This window comes from Rissa tridactyla, chromosome 3 (genome assembly GCF_028500815.1).
Source record: "Rissa tridactyla isolate bRisTri1 chromosome 3, bRisTri1.patW.cur.20221130, whole genome shotgun sequence".
NCBI classification, from domain to species: Eukaryota; Metazoa; Chordata; class Aves; order Charadriiformes; family Laridae; genus Rissa; species Rissa tridactyla.
In genome coordinates, this window is record NC_071468.1 from 120747857 (window position 1) to 120772223 (window position 24367).

Consider the following 24367-nt stretch of genomic DNA (forward strand, 5'->3'; position numbering starts at 1 on the left):
ACCTAACAACTCTCTCCACAGGAGGAATTCAAGCATCCTCCCTTTTACAGCATCTCTAGCCTGCAAAACATTCACTCCATAGATTAACCTGATCTCTTACTCTATGTAATTACTTTAAATCTTCCAGCAGGATGAGAAAAGTGACTTCTGTGCTCAGGCCACTTATTCTTTCAAGTTCAGATTAATCCAGAGTAAAGCATCAGTCAGTAAATAGAAACTAGTAGTTTAAGAAGGAGGAAAAAAAAAAAGCAGAACAGGTTAGGTTTTGTATTAGGTTTTTATTCAGTACAAGAGAATCCTCAGAGCCAACGATACGATTTAGTAAAACTTCCACATGTCATGTTTAAAACTCAAATGCATTTTTGTTCAGTGGGCAGTTAAGACTTCCCCTTCCCTCCAGAGTCCATCTTCCCAGTTGGATCAATAAAAAAATACTCTCTGGCTAATACCAAATTGCATTGAATTTGAGCTTGTGAACAAGAAAACACGTTGCGTGTTACCACGTATCTCGGCACTCTCACTTCAAATTATCAGTTCTTAAAACCATCAAACTTGTAGGAAAAGGATTTGGTAACTGTAGCTCTCTTTTTGGCTTAGCATTTACAATTTGACCTCATGTTCTTTCCTCACTAAAAGATAAGGTGCCACTAAGGCTTTTTAAATCAAGTTTGGGTTTTTTTTTTTTTTATGGCAAGTTACTAGACATGACCATTAATAAGGAATCAAAAGTTTCAATAAAGAGAACATTAGCACTGGTCTTCACCAGACCTTTCCATCTGTACAACTTAGACAACACAGATAACAGATCTTATATCAAAAAATAAATTCTTTTTTTTTTTCCCACTTTAGATTTCCAGGGTTTAAAATAAGAGTTTGGAATCCTTGCATGATGACTGAATTTCAAACTTTCAGTTGTTGCTTTTTAGTCCATAACAGCCTTCAAAAGATAATTATGAGCTGGTACACAGGGCACAACCGCCTTTATTAAAAAAACCACCTTCAGCAGAGTTTACACCTGAAAAACTTTTCACAGAGTTCAGAAGCCGTAATTTTACTACTACAGCCCATTAAACTGAATCCAGGGATTCTCAGATTAAATTGACATCCTTGAGATAAACGACTAGTACCATCCCGACTCCCCAAACGCAGGAACTGTGGAACTAAGTCATCCACAAACACACATCTAGAGATGTCAATCTGCTGAACCACGCACTTTATTGCTCAAAGCAGAAGCTATATGCACCAATTCTTTCCTTACTGACTTCTCTTTCCTTCTCACCAGCTTCTGGTTATATGGCTGGCTGGATCTTCTCTACAGCCTCTGTCCCCAGATTTAAGAACAAAATCAGAATACACTGTCCAAACAGAACTAACTTCTAACTCTCATAAAAAACAATCTTCTTTCCAACACAGGTACAAGAACACTAAAAAAGTCAACATTAATTTAAATTTAATACAAAAAAAACAATTACCATTTACAAATGTTAAAATTCACTTACTCTATCCGGGCTAGTTCATAATTTGGAATTTCACTTCGAAAGTGTTCAAAGGCTTGAATGAAAAATTAAGCATCCTTCTTTTGTTAAGCGTTATCTTCCAGCAGAAAGCCACCTGTTCGCCATTTTGTTATGGAAATATTTTTACAGGAATACTAGTCAGGTAGCACAAACAAGTTAGCAAGATCGGGCTGTACAGTATTTTACACAGATACCGTTAAAGTGCATCAAAGAATGCCATACAGCGCAAGTTCAAACTCTCTTCCTGAAATCACTATTTAGCAAGCGAGGCGAGGCTCCCTACGCGCTATCCAATTAAAGGATCGTCATCGTCGTATTGTAACTGAAGTCGGGAAAATGGTCTCGGGGGAGTTACTCTATTCTTTGAGATTATTATAATGCAGGTGAAAGTAGTCAGTATCATAAAAGCCCCGATAACTATCCCAATAGCTTCTGGGAGATTTATGCACCACTGGTCAGCGAGCAAGCACTTGGTGTTACTGAAAGTGCCATTGTGCGGTCGTGGTGTCAGTCCCAGGATGTGGCACATCATGGGGTAAATATCAACGTTGTTCATTGTGCTCTGCTTGTAACCCCGATGAAAAGCAGGTCCGCGAGCAGCCAGGAATGGATGCATGCTCGGGAGAGCGTTGTCATAGCCATGGTCACCTACTGGAGAAATGCAAAGTTAAGAGTTAACATCACAGTTTGCGTATCAAGTATTCCCCTCCCTCTCTCCCCCCAACACCCAAAAGGCATATATTTTAACCAAAGACTAATGCAGAACATAAAAAGCAGCTGTTGGATGGAACACTTTCAGAGTTCTTCCCTTTTTCCCCAATCCCCAGAAGTCTTTTCCCATACCGGTCTTCAGCCACGGTTCCCAGCCCCCCCCTCCATTCTCTTTTTTCCTTTCGGTCATCAACACTTCCAGTTTTTCCCTTCCCGCTCCTCATGCCAAAGTTGAAAAGGATGTTGCCACTCCACAACGAGTCAGTAGCTGGAATGCAGATTTGTATTTCTCAGATTTTGTAAAGACGTTTCCCCCCTTGCAAAGCAGACACTTTAATTACTTCTTAAAAGCCAAGCACTTTCCCCTTGGTGGTGTTCAGTTCAAGCATGTTGAGTACCCTCAAATCAAGCTTATCAGATCAGGTGCTTCATGTGAAGGGATACCCAAATAGTCAAACTCCCAAAACAGCCAAAGGATCACGCTGCCTGTGACATACATGCAACAAAACGTTGCTGGCTACAAGGTCACCAGTACTTGGACATTTGGTAGGTTTTTAAGAAATACTCTGATTTTTGGTAGAATATAAACAGCTAAAAAGCAGCCATGGTCAAATTTCCTAATAACACGCCTGAAAAATCTGTCCAAGATGCCAAAAATTTCCCATAGCACACGCAGCACAGTATTTGAGTGACTGCATTTAGTTTTGAGGTAATTTCTTATTAACAGTTTAACAAGCTTCCCAAGAACTGTCTCCTTGGCTGCTTCACTCAAGTTTCTAATGCGAAACATCAAGATTCCTCTTGATTAGGTCACACTCACCACTTCAGTATACTTCCAATATTCCTTTTTTGAATGTTTTCCACCATTATGTTCGTTACCACAAAGATACTACTGCACCACATCTTGCTTGTTTGTTGTAACGCAATCCTATGTTTCTTGATTACATTTTTTTTTCCTTCTACTACTTGCTTGTTTTGAACAGAGCCGTTCCAAGTCCCCTCTCCAATGAGGTTTCCTGTCTTTAACCTCTGAGGTAGGAGGCAGGTATGCACTAACAATGCTAGATATAGTGTAGGTATTGACACCCGTGGCTGGTGTCTCCACCATAATTTTGGGTTTTGCCCCTGATGAGCAAGACTGGCAAACTGGTAACAATGGACAAGGAGAAGGCTGAGGTACTCAGCCTTTCTTGCCTCAGTCTTCACGGGCAACCTCTCTCCACACACCTCTTGAGTGTGGGGAGGGGCTGGGGGGAGCAAAAGTTCCTCCCACTGTAAGAGAAGATCAGGTCTGTGACCATCTGAGGAACCTAGACATGCAGAAGTCTATGGGACCTGATGAGATGCATCCTGGAGCCCTAAGACAACTGGCTGGTGTAGTTGCCAAGCCACTCTCCATGATATTTCAAAAGTCATGGCAGTCAGGTGAAGTCCCTGGTGACTGGAAAAAGAGAAACACTGCATCCATTTTTAACAGGGGTAGAAAGGAGGACCCTGGGAACTACCAACCTGTCAGCCTCACCTCTGTGCCTGGGGAGATCATGGAACAGAACCTCCAAGAAGCTCTGATAAGGCATATGGAGGACAGGGAGGTGATTGGAGACAACCAGCAGGGCAAGCTCTGCCTGACCAAGTTAGTGGCCTTCTATGGTGGAGTTACGACTTCAGTGGACAAGGGCAGAGCTACAGACGTCATCTATCTGGACTTCTGTAAGGTCTTTGACACAGTCCCCCACAACATCCTTCTCTCTAAATTGGAGAGATATAGATTTGATGGGCAGACTTTGGTGGATGAGGAATTGGTTGGATGGTCACACCCAGAGGGTAGTGGCCAACAACTCAACGTCCAGATGGAGATCAGTGACAAGTGGTGTCCCTCAGGGGTCCATACTGGGACCGGTACTGTTCAGTACCTTCATCAATAACACAGACAGTAGGATTGCGTGCCCCCTCAGCAAGTTTATGGACAACACCCAGATGAGTGGCGTGGATGACACACCTGGAGGACAGGATGCCATCCAGAGGGACCTGGACAAGCTCAGGAAGTGGGCCCGTGTGAACCTCATGAGGTTCAACAAGGCCAAGTGCAGGGTCCTGCACCTGGGTTGGGGCAACTCCCAATATCAATACAGGCTGGGGGATGAAGGGATTGAGAGCAGCCCTGCCAAGAAGGACTTGGGAGCAATGGTGGATGAAAAGCTGGACACAAGCCAACAACACACGCTCACAGCGCAGATACCCAACCGCACCCTGGGCTGCATCACCAGCAGTGTGGCCAGCAGGTTGAGGGAGATAATTCTGCCCCTCTACTCTGATGAGACCCATCCTGCAAGTGCTGCATCCAGCTCTGGAGCCCTCAGCACAGGAAAGATATTGACCTATTGGGGCAGGTCCAGAGGAGGCCACAAAAACGAACAGAGGGCTGGAGCACCTCTGCTATGAGGACAGGCTGAGAGAGTTGGGGTTGGAGAAGAGAAGGCTCCATGAAGACCTTACTGCAGCCTTCCCGTACCTAAAGGGGGCCTACATGAAAGATTGAGACAAACTTTTTAGCAGGACCTATAGTGATAGGACAAGGGGTAATGGCTCTAAACTAAAAGAGGGAAGATTCAGACTAGATATAAGGAAGAAGTTTTTTTACAATGGGAGTGGTGAGACCTTGGCCCAGGTTGCCCAGAGAGGTGGTAGATGCCCCATCCCTGGAGACATTCAAAGTCAGGTTGGACGGGACTCTGAGCAACCTGATCTAGTTCAAGATGTCCCTGCTTAGGGCAGGGGGGTTGGACTAGATGACCTTTAAAAGGTCCCTTTCCACCCCAACTATTTTATGACTCTATCAGCACACTTGCCAGTCATTGCGCTGCCACTTTGTCCATGATGACAAGTATAATAAATACTTAAATAGCCTTTTAGACTAAACCATCCCCTGCCTGCTTCTGGGAAGCCTTGGCTAGCAAAATTGTTTCAAGAAGTGACTCACCTCAACTCACACAATGCTGTTACTTATAAATATACTCTCATTAACTATTTTTAGCTACATGCAATTGAATCTAACCATAAACAAGAAAGAGACCTCTATTAGAGAGCACGTGTGCTAAGTGTTGTCCATTTGAAGATGATTGTAGCTAATTTCCTCAGGGATTTAAGTGTAAACATATCTTACATTAAAAGTAGTACTTTTGTACAAATATTGAGGAAATTTGAACTTAAATGTGCAAAGGGCAGACAGTAAGAACAACCAAACTGGGTGAAACCAGGAGTTTACACGACCCAGCATCCTGTCTCTGACAGCAGTCACAGCAGGGAGTCTGGGACGTACCCATCAGGGTTAGCCCTGACATCCCAACCAGCCTGGAGATGTTGGCTGCTCAGGAACTTCCTGGGAGTTGGTACCTCTGTATTTAATTTCTGTTGGTGGATTTTTCTTCCATGAATTTGTCCAATCGCTTTCTGAACACACACACATACATACACACACCCAGCCTTCGTCTGCAACCAGAATTATGGGCTGAATTCTCCTATTATGATCATAATGAAATCTATCTGGAATTTCTTCTTTGAGATATATTCTTTCACGTGACTGTTACATTTTTTCAGTAAGTTACACATGCCTCTTTTGTCTGCCAAAAAAACCCTGCATATGAAACACCTGGAAATATATATATACACACACATGTATATGTATGTATGTAATTTGACATTCACAGCATCTAACAGGAAGAAAGTGCATAGCTTAGCAATGCGCTGTGTGAGGTAACATCTGTTTTGTTTTTTATCTTTAAAACACGCTATTTCATGCCCCTACCAGGAAGAACTCTGGCTTCTTTGACCATTATTGTTGTATTCCTATTTTTTAGTATTTCCTCCCATTTATTTTTGCTTCCTAGTATATGTACTGTAACATTAAAATTTGTGTCTTGCATTCTTCAATTTATGCTCCCCTAGATATTTTTTTTATATACAAAAGCCCGCTAAACCACACTCCTGTGGAAGCTTGAGACAGACTGCTAACTTGCCTAAGATAACTCTTAAAAGTGTACCTCAGGCTATTAAGTTGAACATGACAAGGTGTTTCAGCCAACGAAATATTCCCCATCTCTTCCTCATCTGTTAAAACACTCCAGGCTCGGGCTGAGAATATTCTAGAAAATGCTGAGATGTTCCTAAAGATTTACAGTGCCAGGACTCCACTTTCTAGACTAACATCATCCTACAGATGGCTAAAATAAAAACAAGAGTTTACCAACATAAGCCACCAAAAACACAAACGAGGAAAACACACTTACATTTTGAAAGCGATTCGTTTTGTACGATTGTCCAGCCTTCGTCTGCAACCAGAATTATGGGTTGAATTCTCTTATTATGACGATAATGAAATCTGTCTGGAATTTCTTCCTTAAAATATACTTTCATGTGACTGTTGCAGGTTTTCAGTAAGTTGTACACGTCTGTCTTGTCTGCCAAGAGAAAAAACTGCATGTTAAACAGCTGAAAATTATGTCCTATTTACTGCAATGTTGCATATCTGTCATTAAACCTAAAATCCATTTTTTTTCAAAACAATTATTTTTTAAAAGTCACATAGGAAAGGATTTTTTTAATGGCCTTAATGAAATACTACATGTATTGAGTTGGATTTCACAATTCGCTCTCATTTTACATCAGGCATCTCACAACTGTGGTTTTGAGCCTACAATTCAGCTTACCCTCTGGGCTAGCGGGGGAGGAAGGCAAAATTCGAGCAGAGAAATCAAGAGAAAGAAATCACATACCAAAGTAATCAATATTTATTCCAAAGCAGTATTAAATTTTGTTACTGTATAAATGACTCTGTTCATTAGAGTTCCTTCAGTCTGGCCACAGTTACGGACACAGCAGTGTTATGACTTAAGACATGGAGTAACTACTCCAAGATACAAAAATTGAATTCACAGTACGAAAAGTGAAGTTTCATTCACAGAAACAGAACTCGTAAAGCAATCAAAGCTGGGTTTAGATTTTTACTTGGAAGTTTAGACAGTGACAATTTTTACTCTGAATAAACACGAGGGTTTATTTTATGCTCACTGCGAATTACCACCATATAGACCAAGTGAGCAACAAGAGAGCAGGAATACCAAGTACCTGTCCACTTTCTCATGAAGCTGTACCAGGACCATCTCTACCACCCACAGCAATTTGACATAAAACTCTCCTTGGCCCATTGATTACCAAAACAAAGTAATTTCTAAGTAGACAAACATTCTTTAGCTTAATCATTAAATTATGTCAAAGTTCTTCAATATGAACTACACTGGTTTTGCAAAAGATGTGAACAGTCTACCATAGGGTATACTTTTTAGTAGTAAGATAAAAGAGATTTAATTCTGTGTATGACTTAAAAAAATCCCAAAACATACTCTGCCTTGGCAGCACTGCAGCAACTGGACTCTTGTCTATCAGAGTATAATTATTGCGACCGATGCATTCATCCAGGATAATCAGCTTCTTTGCGGAACAGGAGGCCATTCCATGATCGCTTGTTATTATGATGTTAATAGTGTCCCACAAACCGACTGCCTTCAATTTATCAGTAAGGAAACCAATATGATTATCCACTTCTTCTAATACTTTGCGCATGTTCTCAGTGTCCTCTGGTCCATACTTGTGCCCACTTGCATCTGGTTCTTCCCAGTATAAAGTAGCAAAACTGACTACTGGATTAGAGCTGTTCAGCCAGGCAACAATTTTCTCCACTCTCTCCTCAAATGTTACTGAAAAGTTATACTTCATAAAGAACTGAGGGGTAGTATCGTTAATTCTTACATCGGTACCAGGCCACATTGCAGCAGCGCTTGCTCCATTTCTCTGTTGTTGATTTGTTACCCAAATTGGAATTGCCTCATTCCACCAGAAGGGATCCGAATCATTGAACTGTGAAAACTTTTTCTTGGCATCTGCATCATACATGTCATTAGCTACGATGCCATGGCTTTCTTCATATAAACCTGTCACTATGGTATAATGGTTTGGGAAAGTCTTGGTGATAAAAGCATTCGTAACTTGTTTTACAAGCACACCATCCGCAATGAACTCCTGAAGATGAGGAAGTTTATAGGTTTCCAAGTAGTCAGCCCTGAAGCCATCAAAGGACACGAGGAGTAACCTGGATACCGAATGGCCAGTAGCGTGAGCACAACAGGCAACTATTCCAGAAAAAAGTAATGTTAACATCGAGTTCATTGTTGATACTTCAAAGTATTTCCAGCAGGTAATCAGATGCACCTGGAAAATTAAAAAAGATAAGGCATGTAACAAAATAATTGTACTGGAACCAGTTTAACTAGCTATGCATTATGTACATCTTCCTTATAGAGGTTATAGAGGTGCAAAATCACCAGTCTAAACAACCACTGAAGTCAGCAGTGTATTTCCCTACTGCCTTCAGAAGTCTCTCATATATTGTCATACTTTTTCATATATTAAAACAAATAAGCAATGAGATTTTTTTTCATTCCAGACTAAACAAAAGGAAGAATTGTTTTCTCTCTTTTAAGCAATAATTCCATCCTTCTGTGTGTCTTATTACAATTCTACACTCCAAGACAGACAATCAGTATTTTTCCTCATGTTCAAGCACAAGCACCTGAACAACTCTGGGTCCACATTTAAGAGTCCTGTGCAACTCTAAAACCTGCTTACACATCACTGTTCAGGACAGAAGTTTATTTTCTACTGTAATTATAATTTTTCTTTTTGATCCCACCTTTCCTCTTGCAGAGTTTCCACCCTCTCAAGTTGCTGGACGACTTTTGAACCTTTCAGCATTCCTGTTTGCTCATTGCTTACTCTATACGTGGAACTGTAAGGAGTGACTGTCTTCTTTCTAAGCTGTTGTACATCTACCATGACAGTATTTAAACCTGTTCTTTACATACCACGTTTCTCTCTCTCTCTAGAAAGAGTTTAAAAATCATTAGTAACCTTAGCTATGAGGCAAGTATTTCTCACCAAGGAATTCATGACTATTATGAATGCAAGGTATGATTTGTAAGCTTCTCCCCCCCGCCCCCAAACTTATTATGTGTGACAGGTGCACTTTGTTCAAGAAGGTCCAGAATTATTCTATAAGCCTTTAAGAAAAAGGAAGTGAAGCTCCAGATTTCACAAAAGCTTCTGCAATGTTGTTAGAGAGCGTATTTACTTCTCAAGAATGAGAACTAAAATTCTCCCCCAACTCCAGCAAATTTCTCCTTTATCTCACTTGCATAAACTGGAGTGATTCTAGAAGGAACAGCAGGTTATTTTCCTAATTGTAGTGATAACTTCTGGCCCTTCTCAACCCTTTCCGCCAAACCCTGTAAAGCTGTGAGCGTATTATTTTAAAAGCGTAAGTAGCTTTAACATTAGCTAAAGCTATAGCAGTGAGAGGAATTCAAAGCATGGGAAATCATCCCCCACGCAACCAACAGCTGAAACTTCTTCAGAAGATGCAAGTGTTAGAAGAATGGATCGTCAAAGCCAGCATTAAGGTATCTCCTAATACAGAGGACTTGTAACACGCAGCCCCTTTAAAGAAGGGGAAAAATAAAGAAAAAGAGATGAGGAATGGAACAGAGAAACGCCCGTTTCACATTGTCAGGTGCTTCAAAAAGCAGAACCAGAGTTTTTCATAGCGTGTAAGACCTAAGACCACAATAATAGGTCTGAAATACTCCAAAGACGCCAAGCGTGTGTTTTCACACTCTGTATCGCAGCGTTACGGCTCCCGAACCCCTCCACCGGCTTCCCAAGTTGCTCGGTTCGGTCAGCCAAGGAGTTATCCCGGCCCCCAACCCTCACGGCAAGATGCCGCCTCCTCGTTACAAACTCCGTCGGTCGGGCCCGGCTCCCGCGGCGTCGGAGGGGAAACTCAGCGTGCGGAGCCCGAAGCGGCTCCCGGCTCCCCTGCTCGGCCGGGGGGGCTCCGGCAGCTGGCCCCCCCGCCCCTTTCTTCCCCTCACCTGAAAACTGTGGCGGCGGAGGCGCAACCACCCGCCGGTACGAGCCCCAAGGAGCGGGGCGGGGGGGGAAGTCCCGCGGCCCAGCCCCGCTCCCCGCCGCACCGTGAGGGCCCGCTGCTCCGCGGCGATAGAGGTGACCGGCTGCGACTCGGGGGGGGGATCGGGGGGGGGGGGGGAACAACGCGCCTGCGCACCCGCCGCCCGCGCGGCCCCAACCGCCATTCGCGACCGCAACGGCGCGAGCAGCTGCTTTTGGGGGGGGCGGAAGGGGGGGGGAGCGGCGGTAGCGGGGGGAGCTCGGTGGATGCGATTGGCTGGGGGCCCGCTGGCGGAAGCTCCGATTGGTTACACCGGAGAGGGCGGGGCGCTGTCAGATATGGAGGGGCTGGAGGGATCCGGGGTGAGGGATAGCCGAGGGGGAGCCGAGGGGTCTGAGGGGGAGCCGAGGGGAGCCATGGGGGATTGAGGAGAGCGGAGCTGAGGGGAAGTGAGGGAAACCATGGGGGACTGAGGAGAGCGGAGCTGAGGGGAGGTGGGGTGAGGGAGGGCTGTGGGGAGCTAAGGTGAGGGGAAGCTGAGGGAAACTAGGAGAGATTGAGGTGAGAAGAGGTGAGAGGGCTGAGGGGAGGGGGTAGCTGAGGGAAGCAGAGCTTAGGGGAGGCAAGGGAGGGCTGTGGGGAGCTAAGGTGAGGGGAAGCTGAAGAGAGCCATGGGGAAATGAGGGGAGAGGAGCTGAGGGAGGGCTGTGGGAACCCCAGGGGAGCCATGGGGGGCTGAAGGGAGCAGAGCTGGGGGGAGGTGAGTGGAGCTGAGGTGAGGGGGCCTGAGGTGAGGGGAGCTGTAGAGAGCCATGAGGGGCTGAGGTGGGGGGGGGGGGCTGAGGTGCAGGGGGTTGTAGGGAGCCATGGGGGGCTGAGGAGAGCGGGGCTGAGGGGAGCTGTGGGAGGCGGCTCTCACAAGCAGGGAGATGTGGTGGGTTGCAGGGGAGCATGGGTTCTTATGAGAGATGTTTTAGCCCGCTGGACTGGGATGCAGGTGGGTTGCCTTCGAGGTGGGACAGTGAGGCCTGCTGGTAAGAGGTCAGAGCTCGCTTGGGGTACAGGCTGTTTGCTGGGGTGCCCTGCAGCTGCAGAAGGGCACCGTGGTGCGAGGCGAGGCTGTGACAGAGTGTGTTACTGGGCGTTGTCCTGTGTTTCCCCGGGATGCCTGGAACCTGTCTCTGCAGATGTTGCAGCAGCCCCAGGCTGCGGCCTTTGCAAGGCAATGGTGGTTGTCAGCGTGATTACAAACCTGTTCTCCGTGACTCTGGCTCCCTTTCAGTCACATGGCTCTGAAAGTTGACTGTTCGTATTCTTTCCTGCATATGACCTTTTTGTGCTCTCTTGTGACAAGAGTTTACCCTAACACTTAGAATACATGCCCAACACATTGTATGTGTTGTTGAATGTTAAGTACTTTGAATGCCAGTGCTGCTTTTAGAAAAGCAGTATGTCGTATGATGGGTTGAGGTCTGGTGTAAGTCCTGGTGTAGGTTTGCTTCATAAATTAAGGCAAATAGTTCACATTCCCTTGGTTTTCCTTTTTATTATGGGAAGGGATTAGTAATTCTGCAAAACCTGTTAAGTTACTGGTGCTGAATAACAATGAAATCAGCTCTATATAAATAGAGAAAATACATGTCCTTTAATAGCACAGAGCAGAAAACATCACTCCATTTTCAATTTCATCATAAAAACTGAGAAAAGACATGTTTATAGCTTCATGATTGACTTAAGTAGAGGATCTGAATTTCATTCTGTGTATCTGGGTAGCATGTTTATTCTGAATGCTGCATAGATTTGAGCTTGTTTTTTTCTAATGCCTTTCACATATGTATGAGTTTGGCAGGTTGTGCTACCTCTGCATGCCAAGTGTGGAGTGGCTCTAAAGATGTGGTACAGTAGACTGAACAAAGTGACACGCCTCTGATTCACCTTGTTTTATGGAATGTAGCAGGTGTGGCAAAGGAAGCAGTTGTAAAAGAGGAAAGAAAAAATCCAGATAAAATTCTAGATAAGACTTCTTGCAGCTATTCACATGTTACATGTCAAGTTCAAGTCAAGATCTTTTTTTTTCTCTTTTCTCTTTTCTCTTTTCTCTTTTCTCTTTTCTCTTTTCTCTTTTCTCTTTTCTCTTTTTCTCTCTCTTTTTCCTTGGTTACACTAATTCAGCTTTGTAAATGTGCAAGTGACAGTTGATCCTGTGGAGGGGGGACGTGTCCTTTATGAATTACTTTATTATATTTCCTTCAACATATTTATTACACAGAGTGAATTAGATGTCAAGGGAATACATAACAGGTGCAACCTTTTAGCTAATTTCATCAAATTACGATTGAGGTCTTGTTACAAACTTTATGCAGAGATACAGACATATTGTATGCATTAAGGCTCTTTTGCTAACCTAGTTTGGCAACACACTTAACTCAGCTCTTCAGTCCAAAAAGGTGTGAGTAAGCTCTTGTTTACCTTTACCCATGTGCTTTGAAACCTATTTGCTGTATTCAACTATTCATGAGCCCAGCCTAATATGATGTGTCCAATTTGACACATCATAGAGGCAGCATACCATACCAACTCTGGACTTTGAACTGGACTAGCTGACATGTATCACGTATTTAATATAGCTCTTGGTTCCATTTACAGTGTACGTCTACAAGAAATGGGTGAGTTACATGTATACTTACATTAAGAGAAGTAAAACTGGGAACTACCAAGATATTTGCTTTTCCTCACCTTAATCTCTCTGTATTGTATTTCACCCCACAGTTGTCTGTATAGACTGCAGTTCTTCTAAGCATTAGGCTGTACTAAATCCTGCCAGCAGCTGTACAGATTTACTGCTGTAGTAGAATTGAGCATTTGCAGCTCAAAAACCATTACACGTGTGTGTTTGTGTCAGTGGAATTTAGTGAATGACAGGAAGTAAAGGGTAGGCAACTTTAAAATATTCTCAGTGTTTGGCTAGGTTTAGTAAAACACAATTTCTAGATGGAAAGCTATATCCTCCTGTTGGCAGTGTTGTCGAGGGGAAGCAACTCCTTATTTATTCGGATGAAAACTAGATGTTGCACGTGAATAGTTCAGATACTTGTCTTAAGTACTTGCTTAAGAAAAAGCAGGGCATTTTCATTACTTAAAATAACTGAATATTGAAAGAGAAACATTTTCCTGTATTTTTCCAATTTTTTTCCTCAGTTTTATCCATGTGACAGAGATCTCTCTGATTAGTTTTTTATTGTCTTTTTACTGTGTTTTGATGCATTTTTATATAGATAAGATGAATAAAAATAGGAAGACTTTTCATAAAACCATAAAAGGGCTAGGTGACTAACAGCTGTTAAGCTGTATTAGAATTCAAGCTTTTAGTGCCCATTTAATCTGAAGAAGAGACTGTATATGGAGGCTATAAACAAAACAGGGCTTTTAACCGTGCTGTTTTCTCAAACTGTCTATGGAATGATATCCCTAAGGCTGCATGACAGGGTGGTACAGACTAGTGTGGTGTCTCTGACGTCTCTATTTCGGTTACTAGAGCCTCCGCTGTAAACAAGCTTGAAGCCAGGTTGCTGGGCTTTCTAAAGGTGCTTAGTTTCAGAGGCAAACAAGGATGTTGAAATGATGCCAGATTTTAAAGGCAAATAAGAATGTTTTCCTTGGAGCAGTTGGGCGAATAAAAAGTCAATATTTTTTAGGCTGTCAGGTATTCTAATGGAGTTTCCAACCATGGAGTTGGAGAGCAAACCAAACAAAATTTTATAAAAGGAAGTGGAAGACCACAAATAAAAGGGCTTTGAAACATCCAAATCAGGAATAATTGCTTAGGCCCTGCAGCAAGTAAAGCAGGTTTTCAAACATCTGTTGACAGTGATTACTAAAAGTTGTTGATATCATGACAGTTGAGTGTCCTGTGCAAAATAATTTTCTATTGTTTGTCTAGTTCCCAGTGGAGAAGTGTCTGTCTTCTGCAGAGTCAAATTTACTGATGTGTTGGCTTTAAATATGCCATGTATGGAGTCAGTAGCAAAGCGACATCTCAGTAAAGGTGAATCTCCGTTATTACAGTGGAATCCTGAATTCATGAACCAGCCCGTCAAGACTGCAGAACCCAGGTCGGTGTTAGATCAGTAACAAATGGATTTCTGGAGGCACTGACACCTTTATGAAGTGATGTGATGATCAAAGTCTTCCACCAAACTACTGTCTTCTGAAATGGTTTTTCTGTGTGTTTTGTTTTCCTTACTACATCTTAAATGGAATACCGAAACTGCTATAGCTGCGCATGTCAGCTGTTAATATGAAACTGAGCTGAAGCATATGTTTCAGAACATGAACTAACTCCATATGCACACATACAATGCAGATAAAATTGTGAGCATCCCTCTGCAACTTCTTGTCCTTCATAAGGTAGCACTTCACAGCAGCACGGTTCCAGTGATCTTCTTGGGTGTTCAAAGGTCACCATCCAAAGGCTGGAGCAGAACAGGGCCGTACTGAACAGTCTTGTTCCTCCTTCTCGCCAAATCATTCCCATTTTGAAAAATTGTGGTGAACTGCAGATGCTCGTACCTCTAAAAAGTGCTGTTCCTGTTCCTATTATGCAGGTCTGTGAGTGTTAATGGCTGTAGGAATAACAGGGTAGAGGAACCTGAGTGTCTCTGTCTTGTAGAGAGCACAGAGGCAAAATAGAAAAGTACTCTACACGGAGACTTCCTAAAAGATCTGAATGCGGGATAAAGGTCTTCCTCATGTTGTTTAGTGCAAGATCGGCAGTGAATAGAGCATTACTGTTAATGAACTGTGAAGAGATGAGGCGCTGCTAACTCTATAAGTAAAGGCTAAGGCTGGAAACGATGCAAGAAAGTTTGTTTGCAGTTGATTGCATCCAGGTATTTAGTGCAGTCAGGCATGAAAACAGTGGTATGATTTTATCGCAACTCCCCTGTAATATGTCTGTAAACCATCAACAGTCTTTCTCCCAGAGCCCACGGTGTAGTTTTGATAATGTTGCAAAGTTTTGGAAATGTTTGAGCTTTACAAAGAAAAAAAAGTTATTTTTGTAAAACCAGCATCCTGAATGGCCAGGAACATTCATGATTTTTGTATTGAGTGCTCTTAAGTGCAAACGAAGGACCTGAGTCTATGGGATGCTAAGATCCCTCAGTTTCTACTGACGGAATAAATGTATACCAGCATTCAGTTCCAGGTTCAGCTGTTTCCAAGAACTCTGAGTGTTTTAACTATTCAATTTTGCTTCTCTTACGGCTAGAAAAAGATACTTTAGAGAGAGCAACTGAAGGACCTCAATTTGCTTAGATTATGAAGAAAAGATTTACAGGCTCTTTGCTTAAAGCATGCAAGTGTCTTCATGGAGAACAAATAAAACTGAAGGACTCTTTAATTAATTAAAGCACTAAAATCATAGCAATAACCAACCTCCTGAGAAATTCGAATAGAAACAGGTTGCTATTTCTAAACAGGGCTATTAACTACTGAAGCTTCTTGTGGCACTGATGGACGAGTTGAAGTTTCCAATACTATAGAATGGCTGGAAGACATGCAAATTGCTAGCTTTAATAAAGGAGTACCAAAGTAAAAGTCTTATTGTATTGGGAATCTGAATTAAATAGTGTAATGTGGCTTTTTGCCTTTAATTATTAATTTCTGAGAAGATACGAGGTATGCTATTTAGGTTTCTGACATTCTTGTTACTCTTCCTTCTTTCCATCCTTCCCTTCTGCTCTGGAGGTGAGGGATAACTGACTCTAGTAATGCAGGAATTTCTTTACAACCCAGTCTTCTGCTTGACATTTTAAAATAGGTCAAAGCTGGAGGTGCTAATTTCTGTTAGGGCTACAGGGTGAACAGATGCAATTTCAGTAGTAGCTTCAATGGTCTGATTTTAACATACTATTCTAAGCATTTCAGGGCCCTTACTATATTTGCTGTCCTTCACATAAAATCAAGTTGGTCTAAGCAAACACCTTAATTACCAGTAAATGTCTGTGTGTGTGTCTGGGCTACTGAACTGAGCTCTGTGTTATCTCTGTAGAGTAAACCAGGCAATTATCTAGGTTCCTAGTTTGAGTTTTGGTGCCCATTTGTAAGCTTCTAAATGTAGGTGTATTCCAACCTTGCTGTCTAAAAATACACCTGTTTTAGGGAGCTCAGGTGACTGAGTTTTGCAGTAATAAAGACCATCTCCAGAACATACTTAGTCTCCTTCTGACATAATACTTTCCACCTCTTTTTATCACGTATACTGAGATTCCCATCGCTGTCCATTGAACTGTAGAAAGAATCAGTGATTAGCATAATCTAAGTGCTGAACAATAGACAGCTAAACTTAGTGTAAACAAAGTTTCTAAAAATGAGACCTGAGAGATCTTGCTGGTTGACTGAAACTTGTCTTATGTGTACTGACTGGAGTTATGGTCATGTTAATTCTGCTATTTTTTGCTTTAAAAAGAATAAGGTTAGGGTAAAAACAGAAATTCAGTCATGAAGTAAAAAATAAAGCTTGAAAACAAGTTCTGTTGCTCACGTTCTTTGTCTTTATATGAATTTTGCTGCTTATGGTTTATGTGGTTATTTGTATTTCTGCAAAGCAAGTAACCAGTGTTACTGGATGGCTCACATGGGTGCGGGTGGTACATGCAATGGTTAATGACACAACTTGAATTACAGAACTAACGGTAGAAAGTATTGCTATTATTAACTACCGCATTAATTCAACACCTCCTAGATTTGGAAGTAGAGGAATTTAGGGAATGGATGAAGTTGGTGGTCTCTTTTTTTGTAATCTTCCGTTCTTGTGGCTGTGGGGCTGGGACTGTTACTCAGAGGGCTTCATTTTCCAATAGAGAATGGAGCGCAAAGTGGTGCCGAGACTTTTTTCTGCTCTCCTGCCTCATACAACCACTTTCCTCTCACTTCTCTGCAGGAGAGAAGTCCCATTTCACTGGATGAATGTGCACACAGCTGCTCTGCCCCGTTCCTTTGCTGGAGCAGAGCATTTTTGGCTGGAGAATAAGGAGGGAGCAGCACAGGACGCAGGGGGGCAGGCCAGGACACTGGTGTCCTATGTCACAATGTGGATGTCTCAGTTTTCATCTGTTTATCACATAACTTTTGAATTGTGGCACAAAAATTATTTCTGTCTTCCCTGAAGATGAAATGTAAGGGTTGTAAACCAGCGGTGGGTTCACATAATGTGATTTGAAACGCACCCAGTTTTCACCTGGATAAATTCTTAAGTGCAGTCAGGTTTACTCTGGGGCTTTTATCAATCTTGTCACAAGGGGAAGTCTGGATCTTGGAGCTGAATGGTACTTTTCTTGGCTCTTGGAGGAGGGCAGAGGAAAGGAGAACTTGGGTAACTCACATTTCTGACTAATGAAATCCACATCAATCCACGTTTGTTTACTGTTAAACAATACTCGTATGTTACACTCTTATTCCTTATTTTACCTGTGGTATTTTATGCCCTCCAGCAGGTGCTGCTGTATCCTGTTAATATCTTCTTCATGGAGGAAAAAAAAACCCCAGTCATTTGATTTAATATTATGCAACTGGACTTTGCTCTTTGTTTTGCATCATGAATGTGTCTGTGTGCTCTTCTCTTCCTCAAGTTATTTGCCAGCAGAGGGACTAAGGAGGGAATTTTTATGATCCCAGCATATTTAATCCTGCAAGTGCTCTTTGTAAGAAGGGGTTGAAGATCAGTGGGAGTGGGCCATGCTGAGTGCAAGCTGAACAGATGCAGGTAGAAATACATTTGTATTCCTACAAAATGTGAAGAATCACAGAATCACAGAATGGTAGAGGTTGGAAGGCACCTCTGGAGATCATCTAGTCCAACCCCCTGCCACAGCAGGGTCACCCAGAGCAGGTGGCACAGGAACGCGTCCAGGCGGGTTTGGAATGTCTCCAGAGACGGAGACTCCACCACCTCTCTGGGCAGCCTGTGCCAGGGCTCTGCCACCCTCAGGGTAAAGAGGTTCCTCCTCATGTTTAGGTGGAACTTCCTATGCTCAAGTTTGTGCCCGTTACCTCTTGTCCTGTCCCCGGGCACCACTGAGAAGAGCCTGGCCCCATCCTCCTGACACCCACCCTTTCAGTATTGATAAGCGTTGATAAGGTCCCCCCTCAGTCTTCTTTCTTCCAGACTAAGAAGACCCAACTCCCTCAGCCTTTCTTCATAAGAGAGATGTTCTAGTCCTCTAATCATGCAAGATTAAGAAATGCAAGTGTTTTCTTAAAAGTAAAAAATATTAAATAAAAAAATAAAGTTATAAACATTTCTAGTTGGCTCCCTGGTTTTCCCAAACTAAAGTTTCTTGAACTTTAGTAATTTAAGCTCGTGATTTTAAATCAGCCTTATTGTTAGCCTAATAGCTGATCTTGAATGCTGGAAGTTTGCAATAGAGGTTACACAGCACGCACTTCAGAATCGCTTATTTAGGATTTCCATGTGAAGAATTGTGGCTGAGTTACACACGGAAAATGTAAAGAGGAGATGTGCTTCCTTCTGTTTGCTGAGGGACCACTTGTACCAGGCAGGATTTTTTTGTGGGTAGTAATAGCTGAAATTAGGCCTTGATATGGGTTACGCATCCTTGAAGTCCTTGAGTTGCATCAGGCCAGAAATGCGCTCACGAGCTAAGAGATCTCATCGATCTCTGGTACTTACCTGTGTCTTTGTACTGTATTGCAGGCTGTACTGTATTGTAGGGAAATTCTGCTGTGGTGGTTTTCCCCACTGTTACAGTGATTAAACCTGGTTGTGACTATGATTTTGGCACTTCTGTGGTTATCTAGGAGCCTTAGAAGGTGAATCCAAGTTTCATAAGCTGAATTATTGGTTTGCTTTTGATATTTTAACTTTATTAGTAGTCTAAAACGTTCAGTACAAGAATAATGACAGTAAACTACAATCATAAATCTCAGGCAGGCAGCACCTGCTACTCTACCATGTGAAACATCATGTCAATCCTTCTCTCTAACCTTTCTTCTGTGTTTCTTTTAGAAACCCATCCTGGCTGTGGCGGTTAACTCTTGGGAAGCTACAAGGATGGGTCGGGAGGAAAACTCTTCCTTTTTTCCTTTTGCCTCAAACCCAAAAGCTTAGATATAATTAGATTGCAAGAATTCTGATAATAATCTACATAATCCAGATGCAGTAAACATATAGATAAAAAGTCTTTAGTCAGTAAGGTCTGAAGTTCTCATAACTTTGATAAATTAAGATTTTGATCTTTAATGAGTTGCAGCTTCGCTGATTTCTGGAATGTCTCTCTGTGCTAAAGAGGGCAGTTCATTTTATGCTAAAGCTGGAAGTATTAATCTGTTTTAGATTCTGTGTAATTTTGTGTGTGTCTCCATTCTTTAGAGAAAAGGAACTGTGTAGACAAGGTGGCTAATGAGGTTGCTGAAGTCAAGGGGCATTAACCCAAATTTGGAAAAGGGTCTATGTCTTATGACATGGAGATATGTAACCTAAATGTAATTATAAGTAATTGATATATTAAGTGTATGTAATAATAGTTAATGCTTATTCAGTGATTTCTTTTTTTAGACTCCAAGGCAGCTCACAAGACTTTTTACAGTTTTGGCCCCCGTTTATAGATGAGAGGATGAAGTTGCTAAATGTGAAGCGACTTCCTCCTAAAGAGTGTTTGCCTGTCAACATCTCACTTTAGTTGTAGTCTTTTAAGGTACCAGAAGGCAGGCAAAACTCACCAGCCAGCAGTGGCAAAACTGGGAAGTGTTCAAGTCTGATGCCTTTTTCTTGTGGATGTGTCACTTCATAACATATTTTTTTGGTAGTTTTTTATAAATGATCATCATTTGTTGATGATGTTGTAAGTAACCACAGAAACATTGCTGATTGCTTGTACTGTTGAGGCAGTTTTGCCTTGCTTTCCCTTGAAGCTAGGCTTTCGTGTGTTGAAAATATGAGTAAATGGGTGAAGTCTGCATTTCTACCTCTTTACACAAAATGTACATTAGACTTCCAGTAAAACTATTTTTTGCCTCCTAGGAAAGAATGCATATTTTTTACCACAGCTTTCTAGTACTGATAGGTGCTTCAGCTGTTTTTCACTATGCTTGGCCAGGATATATCTGGAAGAACAAAACGTGATTACAGCTCCTAAGATATGGTTACCAGCAGTCAGATCGACAAAGGGGTTAAAAGTGAGACAGCCCTATCTTTTACTTCAGTGGAAGTGTAGTTAGTGATTTAAAGCTCTCCGTAAATGATTGTTGGAGATCTGCCACGGGTAGCAGAGCATTCAGAAAGCATACCACAGACTCTGCTTCCTCCTACAGAGCGTTTGCCTGTCAACATCTCACTTTAATTGTAGTCTTTTAAGGTACCAGAAGGCAGGCAAAACTCACCAGCCAGCAGTCATGGAAGATCAGGTCTTTACCAATGGTTATCAAAATGTTAATGACACCACTGAATATGAGATTACAGACTTTGAGGAAGACAAAGGGGATAATCTTTCTGATCCTGTCCATGAAGATCCAGCATCTCCTTCTTCCATCACTGCTACCCCAGAGAGCGTGGATAGTAGTCAAGAGAGCTCAGAAGATAGCCGTAGGAATTCTGTGGCCTCTCAGCATGGGCCTGATGGGGAGGATGTTTCCCCTTTATCTCACTGTGGTGCTGAAGAAGACCACCCATACCAGGAGATGGATCCGATAAGCCTAGCTCTGGAAGATAAACACGTAGAGGACATGGTGTTTGAGAGCAACATGTATTTTCCTCCGGATATCCAATTGCATCGGAGCCAGAGCATTTCTTCCAACTCTTCAGCTTCCCTCAAGTTCCCCCCTAACAATAACTTCGGAGAAACTGACAACTTTCAGGAAGATTATGAGATTTTCATGTTTGTAAAGGTAAGAGCTTGGGCGCTTCTAAGAATACGGTGGTTTTAAACCCCAAATCAATGTATGTGTCCTCCAAATCAGTAAAATTCAGCTACCTGCTGCTTTGTTCCCAACTCTGCTGCCCGGGTGCTGCAGGAGGCCAATCCATTCACATACCTGTTACATCTTAAGGCGCAGAAAGAGAAGAGTTGTGTTGTGCGGAGATGCCTGGGATTTCTTCACTTCAAGTGGAAGTATGAGTATGGTGGAAGTATTCTGATTTTGCTGCAATTCATATATTCTGCGAATCTCCCTGCTGTTACAGCTAGACTACTACTACTTGAGCTGGTTTAGTTATGCTAGTTCAGCTATCCCTGCATTTCACTGTCTATCGAGTAGCTAACAGCTCAAAAGTTATTAATGCTATGAAGAAAACTAAATATATATTTTCAATAATGGCAATAAATTTTCCATAAATGCTCATCCCTGAAAGAGGTATTTCTTTTATTTCTTTCAATTTTTACATTAATATAGTTCTGTGACAGTTTCTGTGACAGTATTTTTCATTGATTTCAAGTTAGGTATAAATTATGGAGGGGACTTTCACATTTTCACTAACCTTATGAAATATTACTTAAATTTCTGAACCATAAACACCTGTGTTCTTAAATAAACACTATAGTTCCCTTCATGAAAGCTCCTGTATTCAACCTTTCTCAATATTTATTAGGCTGTAGCACAGACCTGACAGTTCCTCCTTTTTAACTACCTAAGAAATAAATTTTCAAGTTCTTGTTTCCCTTGAATAGGACCATACACCATGAGTGTAATACTCCGTAATTTCCACAGAAGTCTTGTGAAGTTTTTCACTTTTCAACATAAATAAGGTTATCAGAATCTGTTCCTCAGTTCCACAGGGGCTTTGAAAGCAGAAAGAGAGATTTTGTTACCACACATAGTGAGAAGTGTTTTCATGGATGTCTGTATTTGGTTAATTTAGTTTATTTGAGCAAGAACACACTATAACCTTTGCGTTGGTGTGAGACGCTGATTATCTTGTATGAGCTAGGGGAGGTCAAATGGCTTGACGGAGTCTCCTAGTACTTCATTTGGTTTCTGTTGTAAATCTTGGAAAATGGAATTAGTTAAAAAATTATCCTACATTTATTTGTAGGATAAAGGAGAACACTTCCGTAAAGGGTCAACATAATCTTGAGATTCTTTTGAATTCATTAAGAGAATTATGATTTAAATATTTTTCCCTTGTTTCATGTCTTCCTGTAGATGAAAAGTTGATGTTATTCCCCCTTCATGTCTCCTTTCTCTATGTGACAATCCTTTGGTATTTTTTGCATAAATGTAGATCGTTTATAAATTAGTGATAAATTAAAAACAAACAAACAAACCAGAAATGGCTATCAGGTTACTTAGTCTCATTCTGCATAAGACAAACCATAAAACTTCAGCTGCTTCTCTTGAATTTCAGTATAACTGCAGCCACTCTTGTAAAAAGGCGGGTATTGTTCAGGGAAGGGAGTATCTGCTAATTGCGGGGTCATGAATCGTTCCGGGTCCATGCGTACTCAGGGGTTTTTGCCATGGATTTCTGTAGAAGTGGGTTATGAGAGCCATGTGTGAGGGCACTTGGCCTTTTTGTTGTTTTCATAGGACTTAACACTGTATGACTCTTTGAAGCGGCGTCTCTCCTGTTTCTGTGACCGGATCATGGTCATTGCTAACAATATGTTAATTATATGGGCAAAGTGAGATCTATGGTGGTGTTTCCAGTTCATATCTCTGCTTGTAGTCCTGCATACATGTTTTAAAAATTGCAGCAATTGAGTATATTTTGTTTGTTAGCAACCTCATGGTGTCAGCAATGCGAGTGTTGTATTTTTGCTTTAAAATCATCTCTCTATATCCCTTATTAGTTCACTTTCCTCCTGTTTCAGAATAATGCTGTCCTCTCTTTCTGTGCATGAAAAGAGAAAATGCATGCAGATGCTCCCATTCAAGCAGAGATGAGGGGGGTAATTTGAATTTCTGAAAAGTGGGAAGAGGGGCATTTTGAAAAGAACTGTCATAGAGAAGGACTGAGGAAGTCCTTTTCCTTGTTTTTGTTGTGCAGAGTAGCCAGTATCCCATAAAGGGGCTTATCAGCTAGAGAGAAGCACAAATTTTGGACTCTATTCACTTGCCAAAACGTAAGTGCCTACTGCCTTTGAGATGTCCTTGAGCCCCAGGACATCCTAACTGGCTGGAAGATGAGAGGTGAGGCTTTCGGGTGATCCATGCTGGGATCCTTCTCCAGCAGGAGCTGGAGGCCTGATGGGCAGAGCACTGGATCCTTCTGTGTGGGTGGCTGAACTGAACTCCTGTGACCGCGTTTTATTGCTTGAGAAATTGATGACATTTCATTTTTGTTTTGTTTTGTTTTCCTTTTCTTTCTGGTATTGAGGTAATAAAGCACTAACTCCATGAAGTGCAGAGCCAGCTTTCCTATCTTTAATTATATAGATAGCAAAAGTCAGACTATAAAATCGAAGGTCATAGAGTAATATATAACAAGAATTGTGAAATACCTGAGGGCTATCACTTCTTGCGCATAGGAACCAAATCTCTCAGCTGTGTCAGTGGCTATTATTTATAGACGATTCCCCTCTCGTATGGTCTCTAGTCCACCTGAGGCCAGCGTTGCTCTGAAATTGGCTTAATCTTCTGTATTTGCTCTTTTCTGCCGGCGTTAACAGTGACAGACCTTTGCTGTGGGACAACAGTGGTAACGACAATTCTGCCACTATTTATTCCTACCTTTATTTGTAGCACTAATGAATCTCTGTCAGTGGCTGGAAACGTGAGTGTCAGACAGAGGTCGCTGCTGACTGAAAACCAGAGAAAGTGGGAAGACTAAATGGTATCTAACTTACGGTCTTAGCCAGAGTGCACAGCCTAGAACAGAAATTTAACTTCATCAGAATACTCTAAGTGCTGTCGCATTGTGACCATAGTTTCAGTCAGACTGGATAATCTTTTCTGTAGTCCATTCTGTGTTACCAGACACCAAAAAAATGTTTAAATCACGTTAACCCATCTTTCACTGATTATCAGTACGTGGTAACTAAGTCATTGTCAGCGGACTATTTGAGAACATGCTGTAAGGTAAAAAATTTCGGCTTTCATCAAGGATTTCCCTGTACCTTTAGTAGCAGAATACAGCATGTACCAACATGGAGATGTTTGTGTG

General features: G+C 42.0%; 2 protein-coding genes across 3 annotated transcripts in view; one reads left to right on the forward strand and one right to left on the reverse strand.

Annotated features, from left to right (window-relative positions):
* Window positions 1-258: 258 nt before the first annotated feature.
* On the reverse strand, window positions 259-10365 carry ENPP4 (ectonucleotide pyrophosphatase/phosphodiesterase 4). 2 transcript variants are annotated; one of them, XM_054196379.1, is made up of 4 exons: window positions 10211-10365; window positions 7628-8492; window positions 6515-6685; window positions 259-2168 (listed from the first exon to the last, which is right to left on the reverse strand). In XM_054196379.1, exons 2-4 carry the CDS (start codon window positions 8448-8450, stop codon window positions 1804-1806), a joined length of 1359 nt encoding a protein of 452 aa, XP_054052354.1. In that variant the 5' UTR covers window positions 8451-8492; window positions 10211-10365; the 3' UTR covers window positions 259-1803. The 2 variants fall into 2 exon arrangements, with proteins under 2 accessions (XP_054052354.1, XP_054052353.1); XM_054196378.1 differs by having other exon boundaries at window positions 259-2165; window positions 10211-10342.
* Window positions 10366-20269: 9904 nt separating this feature from the next.
* Window positions 20270-24367, forward strand: part of CLIC5 (chloride intracellular channel 5) — an 85297-nt gene continuing 81199 nt past the window's right edge. The window contains exon 1 of the mRNA XM_054196345.1: window positions 20270-21153. Coding sequence (XP_054052320.1) covers window positions 20662-21153 — 492 coding nt within the window. The 5' untranslated portion in view covers window positions 20270-20661. The remainder of the gene's footprint in view (window positions 21154-24367) is intronic.

Coding starts and splice junctions, on each gene's coding strand:
- ENPP4 (XM_054196379.1), bottom strand. CDS start 8,450: ATGAACTCGATGTTAACATTACTTTTTTCTGGAATAGTTGCCTGTTGT. Junction 6,686..7,627: donor TGCAGTGCTGCCAAGGCAGA/GTATGTTTTGGG, acceptor TTCTCTTGGCAG/ACAAGACAGACGTGTACAAC. Junction 2,169..6,514: donor AAACGAATCGCTTTCAAAAT/GTAAGTGTGTTT, acceptor GCATTTCTCCAG/TAGGTGACCATGGCTATGAC.